Genomic DNA, 22,725 nt, shown 5'->3' on the forward strand with positions numbered 1-22,725 from the left:
CCTCCCTCCAGCCCTCACACTGTACCCATCCCTTTTGTCCCCTCCATCTCTTCCCTTTGCTTCCCCCTCCATCAATAATGAGTTTGGCTTCTTCACTTTGCCTGCATCTCTGTGGAGCTCAAGCGCCGCAAATCCGGAGCCCTGGGACACATGGGCTCTTCCTGCCATTCTCTTCCACGCTGTGTTTTGTGCAGAGATGCAGAGGAACAAGGGCAGATCAGGCTGGAAATATCTCTGTGCTAAAGGTCCAGTTCCACAACACTGTGGAGTTAAAGGTCTTCTTGAGCACCCTGGACGCCCTGGGTTTTAGAAGAGCCACTCCACCTGAGTATGCTCTGAACCCAACTGGGACGGATTCCCTGACAAGCACCCACAGAGGGCAAAGGAGGCTGGAATGCTGCAAGGTTTCAACACCAGCTTCCTGAAAGCACAGCAATGCTCCATCCCTGCCCAGGTCAGGAAGAGGGCAGAACCAGAGACCATCAGGGCTTCTCAAGGAGCGTTGGGTGTGCCAAAGGACAAATGAAGCAGCAGCACAGTGCCCGAGACTCGGACGCGTGACCGTGCCAGTGTCCAGAGCGCTGTCAGGCAGTGCTGGGATCCTGAGTGCGGTTCTGGTCCCCACAAATGAGGAATCACAGCCCCTGCCCCAGACCCAGTCAGAAAGCCAAGCAAGTGAGACCAGAGGGAGGGCACCCTTCCAGTCTCTCTTGGGCATGGCTGCAAAACAGCCCCTGCTTCTTCTTCCTCCACCTGTGATTGGGGTGTGCTGATGGCAGAGCCAGCCAGGTAGTGCTCTGTGTGCCAAAGCCTGTTGAGAGGGGGAAGGAAAAGTGCTGCGTGCAGAGCAGAATCCTGTAAAGTGCTGGCAAGAGCATCCTGCACGAGCACAGCTCTGGTCTGTGGCCAGGAACAGCCTGGTTTTGCTGCCATGAACGCAGGCAGGACTCCAGGCAGGTGAAGAGGCAGTGGGCAGCTTGTGTTTGTAGAGGGCCTGGGGCTGCATATGTGAACCTCCGCCTGGAAACACACTTGGGGGAACATGACCTAGAGCTGGAGTGCCTGTTCTGCAGCCCTCAAGGCTCTTGGCCAGTCCAGGGCATGTGCCACCTGCCAGGGACAGCTCTCAGCCTGCCTGGCAGCTCCCCATGGACTGTGGGCAGAAGTTGGAGGTGGAAGGAGCCACCCCCATCAGGGCAGATTCCTCCTGCTCTGGAGATGCTGCTGCATGGCCAGGGCTGCTCTCAGCTCTCTCCTCAAGGCAAGGCAAAGGGGCTGTCAGGTGTGTCTGTGTCCCTGAGACACCTGCACTGTCCCACAGAGGATCAGCAGATGTGCCTCAGCTCTCTCTCACAAAGTGCCTCCTCCTCAGCCTGCTCTACCTACAGACAGCAGCAGCAGCACCTTGGCTTGCAGCATCTCAGTTTGTCTGAGCTGCCCTTCAGGCCCTGCTGCCAGGGAGATGCCCCTGGGCAGTGCCCTGTGCTGGGAGGGGGCTGCAGGGCAGAGCTGAGTCCCCAGGGCTGGGCTGGGCTCTGGAAGCACTGGCAGGGACAAGATTTGGATAGAGACCAACAGCTCCCAGTAGGAACAACTCCAGGCAGCAGAGAGCCAGACTAAAGCTGGATATCCCTCCATGTCCAGATGCACAAGGAAAGAGAGGATGTTTCAGAGAAAATTATTATTTAACTGGATTCTTCAAAAAGTCCACTTTATTTTTCAAGAATGCTTATGTTCACGCTGAAATAGAGGAAGGTATAATCAGGAAATGGTACCTGTGTGGGACAGTTGGTATGACTGCACTGGGGTACAGGGAGCTCTGTTTTCCCTCTGGGCTCCCTCGTGTTCAGACTGAGAGTGATGCTGAAGATGATGCAGTAACTCAGCAGCAAAAACCTAAACTTAAAAATAAAAATGTGTAGTGAGGTTTCCCCATAGGAAGATAAGTAGTTTTGACTGGATTCCAGAAATTATTCCATAGGATTGAATGAGAGATATTGCCCCAAGGTTGTCAAGAACTTCTTTGAACAGTCCACAATGCCCAGAGTGCAGAAATGTCCAACAGCAGCTCCATCAGGCACTTCCTCCTGCTGGCATTGGCAGACACGCGGCAGCTGCAGCTCCTGCACTTCTGCCTCTTCCTGGGCATCTCCCTGGCTGCCCTCCTGGCCAACGGCCTCATCATCAGCGCCGTAGCCTGCGGCCACCACCTGCACACCCCCATGTTCTTCTTCCTGCTCAACCTGGCCCTCACTGACCTGGGCTCCATCTGCACCACTGTCCCCAAAGCCATGCACAATTCCCTCTGGCACACCAACAACATCTCCTACTCTACATGTGCTGCTCAGCTCTTTTTCTTTTTGTTCTTCATTTCAGCAGAGTTTTCCCTCCTGACCATCATGTGCTATGACCGCTACGTGTCCATCTGCAAACCCCTGCACTACGGGACCCTCCTGGGCAGCAGAGCTTGTGCCCACATGGCAGCAGCTGCCTGGGCCAGTGCCTTTCTCAATGCTCTGCTGCACACAGCCAATACATTTTCCCTGCCCCTGTGCCAGGGAAATGCCCTGGGCCAGTTCTTCTGTGAAATCCCCCAGATCCTCAAACTCTCCTGCACACACTCCTACCTCCGTGAACTTGTTCTTCTTGCTGTTGTTGTCTGTTTAGCATCTGGGTGTTTTCTTTGGTGTTTTCTCCTATGTGCAGATCTTCAGGTTTCATGCTAAGGATCCCCTCTGAGCAGGGAAGGCACAAAGCCTTTTCCACCTGCCTCCCTCACCTGGCTGTGCTCTCCCTGTTCCTCAGCACTGGGACATTTGCTCACCTAAAGACCCCTTCAATCTCATTCCCATCCCTGGATCTGTTCCTGTCAGATCTGTACTCGGTGGTGCCTCCAGCCCTGAATCCCCAAATCTACAGCCTGAGGAAACAGGAGCTCAAGGATGGTCTGAGAAAAATCATTGTTCATGCTTTCAGAAGCAAGAAACTCTCATTCTCCTTTCTAGCTCTTACGATGTTACTCATTAATGCCCACTCTGTGTCCTGTGTATTTTTTTTTCTTCTGGCACATGTAATGTATTTTTGTGTGTTTGTTAACAGGAAAACCTTTGTCTCTAACACTTTCATCTTAGTATTTGCATTTGTAGTGCAAATTTCAGACTATATAGTCCCAGAGCTGTATTATATATGTGGTTACACAAAATAAAGTACTCTGTATTGCCATGTTTGCCGTGACATCTTTCCTCCATGACTTCTCTGGAGCTACAGGGTCGGTGCCTCAAGGCAGAGCTGGGGAGAAAAAGGAACCCCAGTGCTGTTCACTGCCAGGGAGCCCCAAGGCTTCAGCTCCACAACCTCCTCGCTATGCAGCACACAGAGGGGGCACAGGGTGCAGGAGAGATGGCCGAGGGCTGGGCAGGGCTGGCAGGGCCAGAGGCACCCAGGCCTTTGTCCCCTGGGCTCGGGCAGGGCCTCTGCAGGCCCCACAGAAGGAACTTTCCTGGCAGGGGCCGCACTTTGCTTCTGCCTCGGCCCTCCCTGAGGAGGCTGGCAGGGCTTGCAGGCTGATGCCATTTGTCCTTGCTGCCCCTGCCATCCCACTGCCCCAGCAACAGCCCCGAGCCACCCGTGAGGGACAGGCCCTGCTGTCCCAGGCCTGGGCTCAGCCTTGGCCTTTCTGCTTCCTCCAGCCAGCCCAGGCCTTGCTCAGCATTGCAGTTCCCTGCTCACAGCCTTTGGCTCCTGCAATCCTGCCCTCAAGGATCTGCTCTCCCCAGGCCCTGGGGAGCCTTGGGCACTCCCTGCCCTCACTCATGGCGGCCACTGATGCTCCAAGGCACTTGCAGTTTTGCTGCTGACTCCTGCAGCAGCTTCTTCAACCTTCTCTCAGTGCCTCAGGCTCCTGCCATCAGCCCCAAATCCCCAAATCTGGGCATCATTAAAATACACAAAGGCCTTGGGAGCTCTTTGTCTTCCTTCCATTGTCCTCAAGTCTCCAGGGCTTGTGCAGCTGCTTGCAGTCACTTTGGAGTTCTGTTAAGGAGGGAGATTCCAAAGTGCACCTCATGATTTTTGGTTTTACTCAAGGGCATATTATTTTTGGTTTTCAGTTCCGAGAAGAGGTGACAGAAGCATTCCCCAAGTGATGTTGATGCTGAATGTCTCCTTAGGAGATCTGGGCACAGAGAAGAATGATCCCTTTCAGGGCTGACCCTGTTTGGACAACCTGCTCCTCACCCCCAACCTCACCATGTCTGACATTGCCCACCTGAGACTGACATCCTGAAAAATAAAAAAAAAATCCCTATAAATGTGTTCTTATAATTACAATTAATGTAAACAATAAAATTATAAATATATTTTCCTTATAAAAGGAAATATTAGCAGTTTTTCATTTAATAAATGGAAAATAATTAAATTTACTAAAGAAATTTATTTTTCTATTTCTAAAAAGAAACATTATTTTTAATTATCTAATTTTAGTTTTTATATTAAAACCTATCAATTTTTTAGAAACCAGAGAAGTTACTAGTCATTGGTGCGAAGCAACACAAATCCTTTAAATTATTGGCTGTTGATTTCTCCTTCTTTATGCTAGTCTATTTATCAGTCCTTTTGTAATCCTTTTTATGACAGTTTGGGATCTATGGAAACTTTTCTGGGGCACAGTTGGGGATGATTTGGGTCTGTGGAGGGAATTCAGAGAGAACTTGAGGGTCTGCAGGACACTTCAGGGAGCCGGGTGGGCACTGGGCAGGGCACTGAGGGATTCTGACGGACACCTCGGCGTCCGGGGGAGCTCTTGGGGGTCCAGGGGGAAAACTTGGAGGTCAGGGAGGGGAATGTGGAGCCCTTCGGGGTCCGGGCGGGCACTTGGGGGGCTCGAACGGGGCTCTCTGGGGCGCGGGCCATGATGGGAGTTGTAGGCGCGGGTAGAATACTGTTCAATGGAGCCGCGGAGCATCACGGGAGTTGAAGGCGCAGCAGCAATGTCTCTCTGTGCGGCGCGGTGCATGCTGGGAGCTGTAGTCCCGGAAATGTCTCGGACTGGGCATTTGGGGTCCGGGAAGGCTCCTGGGGGACACTTTTGAGTCCGAGCTGTGACTTGAGGTGTTCAGGGGGGAACGTGTACGGTTCGGGAGCATTTGGGGGGAGCTTGGGGAGGTCTAACGGGGCCCTTTAGGGCGTGGAACACGGTGAGTGTTTTAAACGTGCAACTGCGTTTTATGGGGCTATGGGGCCGCGGGAGGTGACAGGAGATTAATTCCCAGAAGTGGTTGTAACGGGAATCTGTGGCGCTGGGAGCAATCAGGGAATCCGGAGCCGCTTTTGGGGACTTCTGAGAGGATGGTGAGGGGGCACTTCGGGATCCTGGAGAGTGTGGGGGACGATTATGGGACATGGGGGAAGGGGGGCAGATAGCGGAGTTCTGTGGAGCGCGGGGCATGATGGACGTTGTAGTCCCAGCTCCAATGGGGCTCTATCGGGCCGCGGTGCATGATGGGAGTTAGAGGCAAAAAGGAAAAGATGGCGCCTTCACAGGCCCCGCCCCCACTCCCCGATTCCCGGCGCTGATTGGCTGCGGGCAGTGATGGGCGGGGACAGGAGCAGCCCATTGAACCCCTCCAGTCCCTCCCAGTACAGCCCAGTTCATCTCCAGTACAGTTCAATACAACCCCAGCGCCTCTCCAGGCCCTCCCAATACACCTGAGTTCATTCCTACTCTCTTCCAGTTCTCCCCAGTGTCATCCATAGTACACCCCAGTGTCCCCCGTCATCCCCACACTGTTCAGAGTGTCTCCAGTTTGTCCCAGTATACCCCATTATCACTCAAAGTATTCAAAATTTGCTCCAGTATTGCCCAGTATCAGTCCCAGTATGTCCCATTATGTCCCAGTGTGTCTCTGTGTACGCCCACAGTCCATCCCAGTCCACCCAGATTCCCCCTCAGCATTCCCAGTGTTCCCCAGTGTGTTCCAGTCCTCCCCAGCGTTTCCAAGGTAAATTGAACTTCTCATGGTTTCCATGGCACCCAAACGCAGCAGTGGGGTCAGTGCAGTGTCCATGGCCACAGCCCCTGGCAGTGCCCAGTGCAGGTTGGGATGATGATCCACCCTCACAGCTGGCCCAGGGCAGCTCTGCAGTGGTTTTGGTGGCACCTTGGGCTGGCACACACCTGAGGAGTGTGTCTGATTGCAGTGGGGGAAATTAGAAGATTGCTTCAAGAAAAAAGGGAAAACCCCTCTTTTCCAGACCTCCTGAGGAGTGACCCTGGATCAGTATCGGTCACTGAATGCTGCAATCACCTCTGCTCTCTAGAGGACAGTAGAAAAAGACAGCACTTAAAACAGGAATGTGCATTTCTTAGAAGCTCTGTGAAATCTTTCTCCATAAGTGGAGTTGAAACTTTCCTCATGAACTGCAGCAGACCAGAGGGAAATCAAGGCAGAGCTGTGGTTTGTTAGGAAACCTCTCAAGAACTCCAAGTCAGAATCGAACTCCAAAGTTTCTTAAAAGTTTTAATGGGTCCCACTGAAGGACACAACTGAGAAAGTGTGCCCAGGTTGCAGTCAGAGCAGGAAATTGGAGGCAGAGATGACAGGAGGGGACAAAGAGAAGCCAAGTCTTGGTGGCCTGGGGCACAGCAGGGTCTGTGCCACCAAGGGCTGTGAGCAGACACCTTGTCCTGAGCCACTGGGGCCTCCTGGCACAGCCCCAGCAAGGCTGGGCACTGTCAGCCCTTGTCCTGCCCTCAGCATCCCCCCACATGCCAGTGGCCTCAGGGATCTGCTGGGACCAGTCCCTGGGGAGCCTTGGTCAGGAATGGCCCTGGGGGCTCCTTCATGCTCCCAGGGACTGCAGGTTTTTCCATGGACTTGGGGTTTTCCTTTTGCCTTGGAGTCTCTGAGAGCTTTGTGCAATCATGGCCTCCCATTCTCTGGTTTAATTAGTCTCTTGAGAGGCTTTGTCAGTAACAACACTCAGTGGGGCTCATGGGATCTTTAAGGTACTTCAATTTTTGAGGTACTTTCCTTTGTCCTTTGTTCTTTAAGTCTGGGAGGTTTTTGTGCAATCATGGCCTCCAGTTCTCTGCTCCAAGGAGTCCAAGAGGATCCTGTTGGGGATGGACCTCAGTGGAACCCATTAATGCTTTGAGACACTTTGGGTTTTTCTTCTGACTCTCACTCTTGGAAAGATAACTGCAATCTCCTCTCAGGCCCTGAGGTTCAAGGGCTCAGCACCAAATGCACCACGGGGCTCATTGGGATCAAGTAAGTCCTGACAAACCACGGCTCTGCCTTGATTTCCCTCTGGTCTGGTTCAGTTCATCAGGAAGGTTTTCAAATCCACTTAGGGAGAAATATTTCAAAGAGTTTCTAAGAAATATCCATTCCTATTTTGAATGAATGGTTTTTAATACTGCTCTGTTTAGAGCAGAGTTGACTGCAGCACTCTGTGACTGATATTGATCCAGGGTCTCTCCTCAGGAGCTCTGGCCTGCTCAGAGGAGCTGTGACTTGAGGTCTGACCCCGTGTGGACAACCTTGCTCCATATTCCCCAACTCCATCCTGTCTGTCCTCCCTCATCTGGGACCTGCTTTGCTTGCAGAACTGGCTGCACTCAGACAGAGACAGGATTTTCCTTTAATTTTTTAGAAGAATCTAGAATTCCTAACTTTCACCATTAAAAACAGAGTAACTCCTCAGGTGTCTGCCAGACCAAGGTGCCACCAAGGAGGTTCCCCCTTCCTCAAGGCAGAACCCTGTAAAGAATGTTTGAGACCTTTGAACTCCTTGGTTCCCTGAGGCCTTGCAGTGTCACAAAGGCCCCTTGGTTCCATGAGGTTCATTGGTGTCACCATGGTCTCTCTCCCTGGTTCCAGGAGGTTCATTGGTGTCACCATGGTCTCTCTCCTTGGTTCCAGGAGCCATCACAATGTCACAACGGCCCCCTGGTTCCATGAGGTTCCTGCAGCAGGACTTCCCCTGTGGCACAGCAGAGCTCATCTGTTCTGTCCATCAGCTGGGCCATCACTCAGGGCATCTTCCCCCTCTCAGCAATTGCTGAGATAACCCAGGCTGGACATCTGTCCTGTGCTGAGTTAGCTCTGGTGCCAGGGAGGTGGAATTCCCAGCTGACCATGAACATCCTGCCTTGAGAGCAGAATGAAGGGAGGGAGATAAGCCTTGAATTTCTGAGTGACACACACTTCAGTTTAAAAAACTATAAAATATACACAAAATTTCACCATACAAAACTCTATTGCATAGTCCCTGGAAACAGGTAGGGCTTCACTCCCAAATCTGGATGCATCTTCATGGTTCCTTTTCTGGAAGCTGAGTGAAAGGGCTCCATGTGCACTCCCTTATCAGTTCAGTGGTAAGTTACATTGGCTCCTGATCTCTGCCATTTCTTCACTAGCTGTAATATAGGTAACTTTATTGTGCACAGTCTATGTAGTTCTGTTTATCCTGCGAACTACGTATGTTACTTAAAGCATCTTGTCTGTTGTTCTTGAGTCCATTCAAAATAAATATTTCATTTTATACTAGACATAATTTGCCATTCTAAAGAACTTGTGAGAAAAGGGAGTTTGGGGTTCAGGTATCCTGAAACAGAGCTACTGCCAGAAACCTGAGCATAAGGCAGGACTTGTCTAAGTTTTCACTAAAGTTTTAACATATTTCATTTAAAACAATGGACAAGAAATTTTTTCCCATTTATTCTTTTCCTGTTTATAGATTGATCTGACCAGTCTCCAGTTTATATTGATCCCCAGCATCACCTCACGCACTCTGAACAGATATGAACATCAAGACCCTTTATGGCTGACAATCAATCACACTCTGTCCCTACCCCCACCCCACCATTTCCCTCATCCAAGCCCTGGCACTCAGAGCAGCCCAGTGCAAATCTGAGCTTCCTCCAGTCCAGGCTGTGCCTGCAGCTTTCAGCTCCTTGGCACCAAGTCCCAGCTGCTTTCCTTGGAGAAGGAGCTGCCCCAGACACAGAGGGATGTTGATTTGGGGTCAGCAAACAGAAGCCAAGGCAGGCCCAGCTCCATGGCAAACACAAGTGCAGCCCAAGGAGTGCTGGGCAATGGAGCCACATGCAGGGGTGTCCCCAGGGCTCAGGACTGGGGCCAGGGCAGTTCAATGTGTTCCTTGCTGATGTGGACCAGGCCATGGAGGGCACCCTGAGTCAGTGTCCAGGGGAGCCCAAGCTGGCTGGGAGTGTGGCTGTGCTGCAGGGCAGCAAGCTCTGCACAGGGATCTGGCCAGGCTGGAGCCATGGGCCCAGGACAATTGGATGAGCTTCAGCAAGGCCAAGGGCCGGCTCCTGCCCTGGGCTCACAACCACCCCAAATCCCTGGCCGTGCCCTGCCCCTGATCCCCACAGCCTGTCCTGTTTCCTTCATCCCTGCATTGCCAGGGACTTTGTGGGACAAGGGAGCTCTGCTGTGCCTATGGAGGGAGGTGCAAGAGCCACCAGTGCAGTGGGCACCACAACTCATCAGGTTTGTGTCCTTTGGGGGTCAGGAACTGCTGACACTCAGAGGCACAGAAAGGCTTCTCTTCATATGCCAACATAAGAAGTGTATCAATGTTATAATTTAATAAACATCAGAATTCTTCCCTCAGCTCTGTGCAATGTCAAACCAGTATCAGATATGTCCGCCATGCACAAGGGATTTCCATTCAGAAACAGTTTTAGAAAAAGACATTAGAAAGGGTGATTCTATTACAAATGAAAACACAACTAACACTGATGTGAAATTATCAGAGAACAAGTGCAGAAGGAAACCTGGGAGCAATGGGAGGGCCATAGAACCATCTGGTCTAGTGAAGAGACATCCTTAGACATGGCCATTTAAACAGGAGAGCGGGTAACACCCAAATGGAGAGGGACATGAAATAATACACAGCATAGTAGTAACATAGAGGGAAACAGCAGGATTTCTTCTCCTGCCATCAGTACATATCCAGGAAATTTCTGTTCTCTCCTGGTGGGAAAATTTTGACGTTTCCTCAAGTACTCAAATGCCCCAAATTATGACATGTGCTCACGCACCTCGCAAGATGCAGGTCCCCAACATCACCAGGACTGCTCCTGTCCCATAAAAATCTGCTGTGGCCCATTCCAAAATTGGGATTAACATGGAAAATATTTTATCAAGTCTGCAGAAACTGGGTCAGACCTTAGTGGTTCAAGTCTGGATCTGGTCTGAAACTGGAAATCCCAAAAGACCGAGACAGAGCATCATTCCAGAACCTGTCTGAGCCAATGGGAACAAAGGTTTTCCACATGTCCTGTCTGATCTCCCCTCTTTCCCCCCTTTCCACCCATTGTCTTTTGTCTCCCCCCAGGCCCCCCGGTGAAGATCCTGGCTCTGTGTTCTCCATCAGCTCCTGGCTGGCACTGCCAGGCTGGGATGAGGAGCCCCTCAGCCTTCCCTGCTCCGGGCTGGACAAGCCCAGCTCCCTCAGCCTCTGCTCACAGCCAAAGGGCTCCAGCCCCACCTTGGAGGCCCTTCCCTCACCCTGCTCCAGCTGCCAGACATCTTTCCTGCCCTGGGCAACCCAAACCAGGCCCCAGTGCCCTGGATAATCCACGTCCTTGATGTCCTGGTCCCACAGCCCTGGGTGCTCCTGCCCTGCCTCGCTGCCAGGGCACACGGCTGCCTCCTGCCCAGCTCCTGCCCACCAGGAGTTTTCTGACAGGGCCTGGTGGATACAGGGAGGGCTCTGGATGTTGTCTACTTGAACTTTAGCCTTTGACACCCCATCCCACAGCATTCCCTGGAAAAGCTGAAGCCTGTGGCTTGGAGCGGTTCACCCCTCCCTGGGCTAAGAACTGGATGGACATCGGGGCCCAGAGAGTGGTGGGGAATGGTGCCACATGCAGCGTGTGTGCAGTGGTGTCCTGCAGGGATCAGTGTGGGCCCAGTCCTGTTGAACATCTTTATTGATGATGTGGAGAAGGGAGCACAGTGCACCATCAGCAAATGTGCAGATGGCACCAAGCTGGGTGTGAGTGTGGATGTGCTGGAGGGTAGGAGAGCTCTGCAGAGGGACCTGGACAGGCTGGATCCAGGGCCCAAATCCAACAGGGTGAGGTTTAACAAGACCAAGAGCTGGGTCCTGCACCTTGACCACAACAACCCCTGCAGTGCTCCAGGCTGGGGACAGAGTGGCTGGAGAGGGGCCAGGCAGAAAGGGACCTGGGGCAGTGATGGACAGCAGGGTGGACATGAGCCAGCAGTGTGCCCAGGTGGGCAATGGCACCTGGCCTGTGTTATAAGTGAGTTACAGGAATTGATAGAATTAAATTTGATTAGATTTAGTATGATTTATTGAGTAAGTTATAGTAACTAAAAGAGTGTTGGGTGGTTGGGGAGTTTTTGTTTTATTAACGGTGTATGATTTTTTATTTGATAGTTTTGATTTATTTATTTTTAATTTTTTGTGTCATGTATCTTTTTTGTTGTGTTTTGTGTATGTGTCGTGTGATGTGTTTTTAGAGGTTTTTTTTGTTTTCTAGTCGTTGTGAGGATGAAGGTTTTTTTGTTTGTTTGTTTTGATGAATTTTTATATATTTCTTATATAATTTTTAGGATTTTTATTTTTTTTTTATTTTATTGGATGGTTGTAGTTAGATTTAATGTTTGTAGCTAGGTTTTATGTTTGTAGTTGGATTTTGGGTAATGTATATTTTGTTGGGTTTTTCTGTTAATTAGTTTGGTGAATAAATATTGATTGCATTTTGTTTTATTATTTTTTATTTTGTTTATTGAACTGTTTTAATTTTTCATGATCTAGAATTCGAGTTTTAGTTAAGATTGGGGGTTTTTGTTGGTTTATATTTAGTTTGGATGAGTATTAAATGGGTAGTTTTTAGGTGGATTTTATAATAGTAGTTATTTTGTTAAGAATATATGCTTGAAATGATAATTTTAAATTAGTACTATTATTAGTTTGGTAAGAGATGATAAGAGGGTGGTAAGTTATGGGGAATGGTTAAACTCTGATTTATATTAATTTTGTTGGGGGTTTCTTGTGATTTGTTTTTTTAAATTTTTTTATTGTCGTTTTGTTATGGTATTTTGTGTAATTTTGGTATGATTTGTATATATATAGGATTTTTTTAAGAGTATTGTAAAGGTTTTTTTTGTTGTTGTAAAAATATTAATGGATGAGGAATGGTGTGGCCATCAGGAGCCGAGCTGCTGTGCCACCCCTGACCTGCCCCCACCTCTGCACACAGATATTGCTGCTGCAGCTCTAGAGAAGGGAGCAGAAGAACTCTCCAAAGAAACGAGATCTCCAGTAAAAACAGTTTTTGGAGATCCTTTAGTTAATTTAAAGCTACAGAGAACAGAGCACCTCATGGACAGAGTCTGGGGCCAAAGCAAAGGTGGAGAGACAAAAAAATATCACATATATGGGCATGATTTTGTGCACAAATTATTAGACTAAAAGGAAAAAACTTTCAGCAATGAAGGAAAAGAAAGAATTCTCAAAAATGATTTATATTACAAGTGACTAGGAGAAAATGGCAACTCACAGAAATTGGCAAAGTTCACAGTTTCTGAAACCATCCAGTCATCAGTGTCCACAGTGCAGCCTTGAGCTCCTGGTTCCTCAGGCTGTAGATGAGGGGGTTCAGGGCTGGAGGCACCACTGAGTACAGAACTGACAGGGACAGATCCAGGGATGGGGACGAGATGGAGGGGGGCTTCAGGTAGGCAAAAACCCCAGTGCTAATAAACAGGGAAACCACGGCCAGGTGAGAGAGGCAGGTGGAAAAGGCTTTGTGCCGTCCCTGCTCAGAGGGGATCCTCAGCACAGCCCTGAAGATCTGCACATAGGAGAAAACAATGAACACAAAACAACCAAAGAAAGGAAAAGCACTAACAGCAAGGAGCCCAAGTTCCCTGAGGTAGGATTTGGAGCAGGAGAGTTTGAGGATCTGTGGGATTTCACAGAAGAACTGGCCCAGGGCATTGCCCTGGCACAGGGGCAGGGAAAATGTATTGGCTGTGTGCAGCAGAGCATTGAGAAAGGCACTGGCCCAGGCAGCTGCTGCCATGTGGGCACAAGCTCTGCTGCCCAGGAGGGTCCCGTAGTGCAGGGGTTTGCAGATGGACACGTAGCGGTCGTAGCACATGATGGTCAGGAGGGAAAATTCTGTTCCAATGAAGAAGACCAGCAGAAACACCTGAGCAGCACATGCAGAGTAGGAGATGTTGTTGGTGTGCCAGAGGGAATTGTGCATGGCTTTGGGGACAGTGGTGCAGATGGAGCCCAGGTCAGTGAGGGCCAGGTTGAGCAGGAAGAAGAACATGGGGGTGTGCAGGTGGTGGCCGCAGGCTACGGCGCTGATGATGAGGCCGTTGGCCAGGAGGGCAGCCAGGGAGATGCCCAGGAAGAGGCAGAAGTGCAGGAGCTGCAGCTGCCGCGTGTCTGCCAATGCCAGCAGGAGGAAGTGCCTGATGGAGCTGCTGTTGGACATTTGCTGTGTCTTGGCGTGGGGACCTGTAAAAAAAGAAATCATGGAATAGTTCAATTTTGGGAGGACTTGATATATCCCAGCCCAGCTTGGTGTCACTTTCCCCCCACTGCCTGCTCAGGGCTCTGCTGCCTGGAGCTCTCCCTGCCAGCTGCTGCTTCCCTGTGCCCAGGGCTGGGCCCTGCCAGTGCTGCCAGAGCCCAGCCCAGCCCTGGGGGCTCAGCTCTGCCCTGCAGACCCCTCCCAGCACAGGGCACTGCCAGGGCCAGCTCTGCCTCTGCAGGCTCTGATGGCAAAGTCAGAGCAACCCAGAGGATGCTGGAAAAGTCACACTCATGGTGCCTGTAAGGGACCCTGTGCTGATTTCTGTCACTGTCTGGTTTATTCAGACCTGAGAGAAAACTTTTTCATCTTTCTCAACCTCATCTGAAACATGAATATCAATGTGCAGTGTTCCATCTTGGCAACCCTGAGCAGTAGATTATAAAATCAGGATTTTCTCTTTTATGCAGCCCCTGACTTGCTGTGCTCCCTTTATAATGTATTTGGAAATGTTCTGTAGTTAAATGTCGTGCTGGGAGCAGTCCTGATCAATGCACCATCCTCACCACTCAAGGAGAACACTTCCAAGTCTCACCAGCTGTCTCCCTCCACCCAGACCTTGTCCCCCAGTGCTGGCAGCAGCTCCCAGGGCTGGCTGAGAGCTGTCCCTGGCAGGCAGCAGAGTCCCTGCCCAGCACAGCACCCTGGGCTGCAGGACCCTGCTCTGCAGGACAGCCCTGGGCACCCCTGGCTGCTCTACAGGAGAGAGAATCAGAGAATGTACTCACAGAGTCTGTGGGCATTGGGATGTTCCAGCTTTAGGAGATCCCTGCAGGAGCTGCAGCTGCATTGTCCTGCAGCCAGAGGCTTCCTGTGTCCAGGGCTGGGAGTGATTCTGCCCCAGGCACTTGTGAGCATCTTCCCAGCCCTGACTGATTGAAGCTCTCTGTGCCTCTGTGCTGTGCCTGGGGTGGCTGCAGGGCAGTGCCCTCAGCCCTGCTGTGCTGGGAGAAGAGCTGCTCAGCAAGAGAAATGGGTTTTTGAATCTCTTCTTGGTTACCAGGATTGTCCTCTATGCCAGGATCCCAGCCCAGCTCAGCAGCACAGACAGAGCACAAGGACTTTAATGACCGTCTCTGGGATTTGGTGCTGTTTACATCAGACTCAGTCCCTCAGAGAGTGTGTTCAAAAAACTTGTCAACAACTGAAAGTCAGATTGAAACTTCAAAATATCTTAAACTTTTAATAGATCCCACTGAGGGACAGGAATGAGAAAGTGTCTCCACGTTCCAGTTAGAGCAGAACACTGTAGGCAGTGATGACTGGTGGGGACAAACAAGGGAAAGGTGTCTGTGATGCTGAGCAAACCTGGATGTGTCTCAGCAATGCCAAGGGCCAAGGGCTGAGCCCCAGCCCCTGGCAAGGCAGATCCTGTCCCTCCCTCCTTGCTCAGGGCTCTTCCCGGGGCACTGGGCTCTGGGGATGTGCAATGCCAAGGGCAGCACCATGGGGCGGCCCCTGCCAGGCTGCTGAGCAGGGACAAGGAGGCAATGAGGCCCCAGCACAGCAAGGCTCACTTGTCCCCTGCTGGCCAAGGGCCCAGGGCCAGCAGCCATGGCCAAAGTGCTGCAGCACTTGGCTCTGGCAGGGCCTTTCAGCTGCTGCCCATCCCTGTGCCCTCTGCAGCCCAGGCTGTCCTACGGTGTCCATGCCCTGCCCCTCTGTCCCTGCAGGCTGTCCTCATCCCCCGGCTGCCCCACCTGGCTGGCCCCTTCCTTTGCTGACAGCTCTGCGTCCTGCCTCCCTCTGCCTGCACACACAAAGCCTTGGGCTGCTCCAGACTCCTTCTGGGAGATGTGTTGCACCACAGCCCTGCCCTGGAAGAAAAATTCCTTTCTCCTTGGGTCCAGTCTAGGCTCTCCTTTCAACTTCAGTTTCAACTCCACTGAGCACAGAACTCCTTTGTCTCTGTATCGTGGTCTTGTGCCCAAAGCCACCCAACCCCACCTTGGGTGATCTCTGGGCCCTCTCCAAGGTGTTTGCTATTGAAAAGATTCTGCTCATAATCTACAAAAAACACTGGAGGAACAAGGCAGCCAGACCTCTCTGTCCTGCATAATTCCATCTGGGAGCAATTCTCGGATATGTGGAATTTTGGAGGCCACATGCCTGTTCTGGCCATGGCCCCTGGAGGAGAAGCAAGATTCCTTTCCGTATAAAGGAAGGAAGAGTGCACCAGTGTTTCACGGGTGGATGAGAGGTCACCTCCTGAGGACAAGGCCAGCTGGAGTGGTCTGGTCTTGTATCTTTTGCCTTGGAGAAACCCTTTTATATGTGGAATATTTTAGGGGGAGCTCCAATTTCAGCGATGGGTAACAGCAAAGACAGATGGTTCTTTTCCATAGGAAGGAAAGGCAAAAGCCCAAGTGCTCCAGGGGCAGATGAGAAGCAGCCCTTGACATGCTAAATTCAGCTGGACGTGCCAGGTGGTCTGTGGGATTCCCAGCCAGCCAGAAATGTTCCATGTCCCTTTGGTTCCACGAGGCCCCGCAGTGTCAGAACGTTCTCCTTGCTTCTGCAGGATCACAATGTCCCTTTGGTTAAGTGGAGCCCACAGTGTCACAATGGTCTCCATGATTCCATGGGGCCTTGCAATGCCACAATGTTCTCCATGGATCCACGGTGCCCTGCAGGATCACAGTTCCCCTTTGGCTGCACGAGGCCCTGTAATGCAACAATGGCCTCTTGGTTCCACACAGCCCTGCTGCTTCACACCGGCCCCTTGGCACCATGCAGCCCAGCAGTGCCACAGTGATGTCCTTGGTGCCACGGGGTCCCAAAGGTGTCACCACCATCTCCATAGGAAGGAAACAGCTGACCCCCCGTGTTGCAGGGGCAGATGTGGGGCAGTCACCAGAGGCCAAGCACAGCCAGACCTGTTGCTATTTGCAGATTCTGTCTGGGAGTAATCCCCAGATATACGGAATTTTAGAGGTGGAATACCAATTTCAGACATGGAAATCTGGAGGACAAGGACAGTTCTTTTCTGTAGGAAGAAAAGCACAGAACACCAGTGTTTCAGGAGCAGATGAAAGGCAGCCACCAGAGACCAAGGGCAGCCAGAGCTCTCTGTTCTGGCAGCTTTCACTTGGGAGAAATCCTTGAATGTATGAAGTTTTGGAGCTGGAATCCCAATTTTGGCCATGGGTGTGTGGTCGAGATGGATGTTTTCATCCATAGGAGAGAAAATTGCAAAGCCCAAGTGCTTTGGAAGAAGATGAGAGGTGGCCACCCTTAGGCCAAGCCAGCCAGACCTGTCTCTCCTGGAACCTTTCATCTGGGGGAAATCCTTGGACACAGGGATTTTTGGAGATTGAATCTCAATTTTGGTTGTGCCTGAATGGAAGAAGAGTTCTTTTCATTAGGAAAGAAAAAACGGAGGCCCAGTGTTTCAAAAGGCAGATGAGAGCCAGCCCTCAGGAAGCCAAGGCCAGCCAGACTTGTCAGTCATGGCAGCTTTTGTCTGGGAGCTGTTCTTGGAGATAGGGAATTCTGGAGGTAGATTCCCAAATTTTGGCCATGGGTGCCTGGAGGTGAAAGTTGCTTTTTCCCTGTAGGAAAGGAAGACACATGTAGCTACAAGGTCTTTTAGAGCTAAAGAGTCCAATAGAGAATTAACACCTGTATCATTGATGCTTTTAACCCAATAACTAAATTCCCATGTCCCTTAGGGTGACACTGCCTGACCAACCAGAAACTGCTACCTGAAACCCATGAAGAAGGAGGAGGAAGAAGGAAGATGAAGACTGAAAGAGACAACACCAAAGATCCTCCATTTTGTCTCATACCTATTGCTGTATTATAAAACCCTCCAATTTAAAACCCATCACCATTGGAAAGCACACACTTCTATTTCATTATACACTCGTGATTTGAACTTCATCACTCCTATCTAGAAGCCATCTCCTGTCGGGGTTTTTTGTTTTCCGATACCTAAGGCGCGAGACTCGAGGGCAGTCTCCCCGACCAACCTCTAAAGGTCCCCTGATATCAGGGCTAAGGTGGCGAAATGAGGAACGGGTCCACACCACAACTCTGCAACTAAATACTTTAATAATCATAAAAGAAAATGCGGGACGAGGCCCAAAACTCGTGCACACACTATAAGAGCTAAGGGCAGAAGACAAGGCTGAGGGAAAAATCCAGGGTATTTATAAGGGGTGATGAGAGGTGGGTCCAGGGCGAGAATCCAATGGGTAAAGGGAAAAGTGGTGCAAGGGAGGAGTAATATGGGGCAGTAACCAGTAAGGTAGGATGGGTGGGACAATGCGGTGAACATAAACCAATGGGGGTACAAGGATACAAGAACTTTCCAGAACTGGGAGGAGAAAAGGGATGACATAACTGGGAATAGAGGCAACCAATGGGAAATGAGGGTTATAAAGCTTTGCCATGAACAGTTTTAAAACCTTTGACAACTTTCTTAGGAACTGTTATAAACTTAAACAAATGCCCTCCAAGGTCTGGGGCCAAGGGGCAACTCACCAAAAACACTGGTCTGGCTTTGGATGTCAGCCAGCTCGATTCCCATATCTCCCCCTTTCTGCTTAACTATAAAAATAGAGCTAAATGATTTTGTAGAACTTTGTAAAAACATTGTAACAAGCAAGGAACAATTAACAGTACAACAACAACAATTATGAAGATAAGTAACCCAGTTTTCATTATAGATAACACCCACCCTTTGATTCCCCAACTTTTCAAGAGTCCATTAAAGCAGTCCGTGTCATCATTGATTTGTAACTCTTTGACTCCATCTTTGAGAGATTGAATACTTTTGTGTATAGATTCGCTATGATCAGAAAGGTTCATGCAGCACATGCCTTCGAAGTCCTGGCATCCATGTCCTTGTGCCAACAGCAAACAATCTATGGCAGCTCTGTTTTGCAATGTTGCATGCCTTATACTGTCAACATCTGTCAGAAGATCACTTAGAGCAACGGAAGTAGCGTTGGTTTGTTTACTTAACCAACATCCCAATCTTCCCAACTGGGTGACTGCTTGTGCAAGCAGCTACCCAAGGTACAAGAGCAGAGGCGATTATCCTTTGTCCCCTATTCCAAAACTCTAATTTACTGTTACAGTCAGATTGGAATTGATGTGCAAAACACTTTTTCCTGTTTTTGCTATTACCAATTAGTGCTGTGACATTGGGAGTTAGTAAAGTAAGCCTACCAAGGCTACATGGTCCACCTTTAATATGAGACGGAATGGCAGGCCATGCTCTGTCCCCACAAACAAGAAATGTACCTGGAGGTAACTGCAGAGGAGTATCACTTGATTTAGATGGATGTCGTGAGGTATAATTACACCATAGGCTCTCATTTTTATACCCTGGATGGTGGGGGGGAAACATCCCACAACACTGGTTCATCTGTTTTCACGATTTGGGGCTTACCTCCGTTAGCCCTTATCAGCTGAACTCTCTTGTTATAGCGAAAGGTGATGCAGTAGTCCATTTTAACTGAGCCAAATAGTTCCAGTTCTTGAGGCTCTAATGGCGCATGTGGAAGATCAAGAGCCCACGAGTCCCAAAAGTCTACAGGGTTGTATTTTAACTTACTTTTGGGACTGTTACCTCGCATGGCATTGATGGTCTTTTTCGTTACTGGCCATTCGTCTGCTGGTAGACCTACCAGGCATGTTGAAAAGGGGTTGTTTGGGGGTGGCAACAGATAGACCTAACGTCTCTTGGTGCGTTATGTTGGCCAGGGTAATCCAAATGTTCTGTTTTGGCTGTTGAACAATTCTGCTGCTGGCAAAGGGTAGGACATTAAAGAGAACAAGTGCAATGATTGAGAGTCTTTCAGAGGTCATGGTCCCAACGATGACTTGCGATGAGGAGCTGTGAAATAGTCAGTCATAAGGAGTAGTAGTTGCAGGCTTGTTGTTAGGAGTTGGACTACTGGGACTCTCTGGTAGGTCTTCTTTTAAAGGCTGTAGGTAAGGTTTGATGTTCTTGGCTGGCATCCACCGAGGTGCCCTATCTGTGGAGACACAACCATATCCCTTCCCCCAAGTTATTAGTTGGAATGGTTCCCCCTAAGATTTGATTTGTTTCAGGATCTTTTACCAAGACTGGTGCTCTTTCTTTCAGTTGAGCCTGTGTTGTATTAGAAAAATGACGGATAACTGGAGGGTTTGGTTCCATAAACGAATTGTTCAAAAAATTAAAGACATATAATGCTGTACTTAACCTTCTGTGTTTGACAAGATCTCTATTCCCCCTTTTTGTTTATCTAAAAGATTTTTGAGGGAACCATGGGCTCTTTCAACTATTGACTGACCCGTGGGGGAGTGAGGGATGCCAGTGGTGTGGATGACTCCCCACTGATTGAAAAATTGTTTTATTTTGTGTGAAATATAAGCTGGACCATTATCAGTTTTTATTTCTTGGGGGATACCTAGGATTGCAAATGCTTGGAGAAAATGTTTAATAGCATCTGCTGCTGTTTCTTTGGTGTGAGCGGAGGCAAAGATAGCACCTGAAAAGGTATCTATAGAAAGATGGATGTATTTGAAACGACCAAATGAAGGGTAGTGTGTTATATCTGCTTGCCACAATTGTAAACTATGGAGTCCCCTAGGGTTGACTCCTGCTCCAATAGCTGGTAGGGAAAGTTTTTGGCAACTAGGGCATGTGTTTACAATGGCCTTGGCTTGGTCCTTGGTAATATCAAACATTCTATGCAAAGCTGGAGCATTTTGATGGAAGAATGCATGGCTAAGCTTTGCCTGCTCAGGTATGTTAGGTAATGTTACTTGTGCTGTCATGGCAAGTGTGTCAGCTCGATTGTTACCTTGTGTCAAGGGTCCAGGAAGGGTAGCGTGGGAACGGATATGCATAATGAAGTAAGGGTGCTGCCTTTGGGAAAGAAGAAAAACTCTATTTTTCAGTAAAGAATATAACCGTTCATTTGCAATGTCCTTCAGCAACGAATTTTCCGCCCTTTCCACGATCCCTGCAACATATGCTGAGTCAGTAACAATATTAACGGGGCCGGTGAATTTGCAAAATGCCCTTACCACTGCCGCCAATTCAACAATCTGTGGTGAGCCTTCAACAATTTCAATATCTGACAGCCACTCACCTGTCATAGGGTTTTCCCATGTAATTACAGATTTATGAGATTTTCCTGACCCGTCTGTAAACAAAGTGAGGGCTTTGAGGGGCTTATCACTCCTTAAGGGTTTAGGAGATAAATTGAAATCAGAACTTAGAAGTCTATGCTTAGGGCAATGGATAGAAAGTTGTCCGGGGAAATTTATTAGAGCGATTTGAAGGTGTTCAGATTGTTGCAGGAGCCAATCTAAATAGGAAGAAGTCAAAGGCAGAAATATAATCAAAAAGTCTCTCCCAGATAAAGACAGCAAACGTGTTCTAGCCTTAATAATTAACTGAGCTATTATTTCTGGCTTTGTAGTGATGGTCTTTTTGGGTTGGTGGGAAAGGAAAATCCATTCTAAAATCAACAAAGGATCAGGTAACTCAGGATCCCACTGAAAAATTAAGGCATGAAGTTGAGGACCCCTCCCCAGAACCACTAATAGGAAAGGCAACATAGGGTCCATCCGGTGTGCTTGCCGGGTTTGTATTGCAAAAGACACTTTATTCAAGGCGTGTCTTGCTTCCTCTGTCAAGTGTCTCGGGGAGTTTGGGGCCGAATCTCCCTTCAGGAGGTCAAATAATGGCTGCAAGTCTTGATTTGTAATCCCCAATAAGGGTCTCACCCAAGTGATAGCACCAAGTAACCTCTGCATGTCATGTAACGTTTGTGGGTTCTCTTCCAGTTGGAGCAGTTGTGGCTTTATAGTTCGTGATGAAATTTTATAACCCAAATACCTCCAAGGCTGCATTTGCTGCACCTTTTCTTCTGAAACGGTTAAGCCAGCTTTTTGGACTGCTGAGATGGTATCCTTCACTGCAGTGTCCAGTGTGACAGTATCTTTGGCAGCTAACAGGATATCATCCATATAGTGAAGTATCAACACCTGTGGATGAACTTTACGAACAGGGGTTAGTATCTTAGCCACAAACCACTGACATATTGTTGGACTGTTTTTCATTCCTTGAGGTAAGACCACCCAATGGAATCGCTGAAGGGGTGCTTCCCTGTTGATTGATGGGATGGAAAAGGCAAAACATGGAGCATCATCAGGGTGTAATGGAATGTCAAAGAAACAGTCTTTAAGGTCAATAATTGTTAGGTACCAGTCTTTAGGGATCATAGCCGGAGAAGGAAGACCTGGTTGAAGTGCACCCATGTCCTCTATGACCTCATTTATTTTCCGGAGATCATGGAGGAGTCGCCATTTGTCACTGCGTGGTTTTTGGATGACAAAAATGGGGGTGTTCCAGGGGCTGGTGGTGAATGTTATGTGTCCTTTTTGAAGTTGTTCTGATATCAGGGATTGCAGCGCGGCTAATTTTTTCTCATTTAGGGGCCATTGATCTACCCAGATAGGGGTATTATCTTTCCAAGTTATTTTCAAGGTGCCACGCTGTTCAATGACCCCAATTAAAAATCCATTTCCAAACGCGCTCCCCATTCAGTTAAAATATCCCTTCCCCACAGGACGACATGCATTCGTGTTTTCACTATGAAGGGTCTGGTGGTGGCAACACGACCCTTAGGTCCCTCTATCTTGATCAAATTCATGCTTTTCAGACCAGTGCTTTCCCCTCCAATCCCCATAAGGACTCCAGAAGCTGGTGTAAGTGCCCACCCTGAGGGCCATCTTGAGGTAGAAATTACAGTAACGTCCGATCCAGTGTCAACAGTTCCCTTAAGAGTTACCCTCTGTCCATTAGCCTCTAGGATACAGGTTATTTTAGGCCTGTCCTTACTTATAATCTGGGTCCACATAACAAAGGATTCTGAATCCTCTTCCTCCGTTTCATCTGGCAACATAATCGCTTGGGCTATAGGCAGTCCTTCGGGAATAAAGCAAGGAGGGTCAGGGCTTAGGGCTAAAACAGTCATTTCCTGGGAAGATGTAACAGACAATACGGAAGGAAGGACAAAAAATCCCTCCGTTTTGATCTACAATTGCCTAAAATTAACACTTGGTGGGGCCGATCTTCAAGCCCAAGTTGTCCTGTTGAAATTGAA

The 22,725-nt window shown here is 49.2% G+C and overlaps 1 protein-coding gene and 1 pseudogene across 1 annotated transcript; one reads left to right on the forward strand and one right to left on the reverse strand.

Moving 5' to 3' along the window:
- Positions 1-2,054: 2,054 nt before the first annotated feature.
- LOC134057480 (olfactory receptor 14J1-like) lies at positions 2,055-5,510 on the forward strand (annotated as a pseudogene).
- Positions 5,511-6,275: 765 nt separating this feature from the next.
- On the reverse strand, positions 6,276-13,132 carry LOC134057481 (olfactory receptor 14J1-like; the record flags this gene model as incomplete). Its single annotated transcript, XM_062514459.1, has 2 exons — positions 6,276-6,314; positions 12,671-13,132. Coding segments are annotated over 2 exons (501 nt in total), but the record flags the coding sequence as incomplete, so codon positions are not given.
- Between the last annotated feature and the right edge of the window lie 9,593 nt (positions 13,133-22,725).

This window comes from Cinclus cinclus, unplaced genomic scaffold (assembly GCF_963662255.1).
Source record: "Cinclus cinclus unplaced genomic scaffold, bCinCin1.1 SCAFFOLD_153, whole genome shotgun sequence".
NCBI lineage: Eukaryota > Metazoa > Chordata > Aves > Passeriformes > Cinclidae > Cinclus > Cinclus cinclus.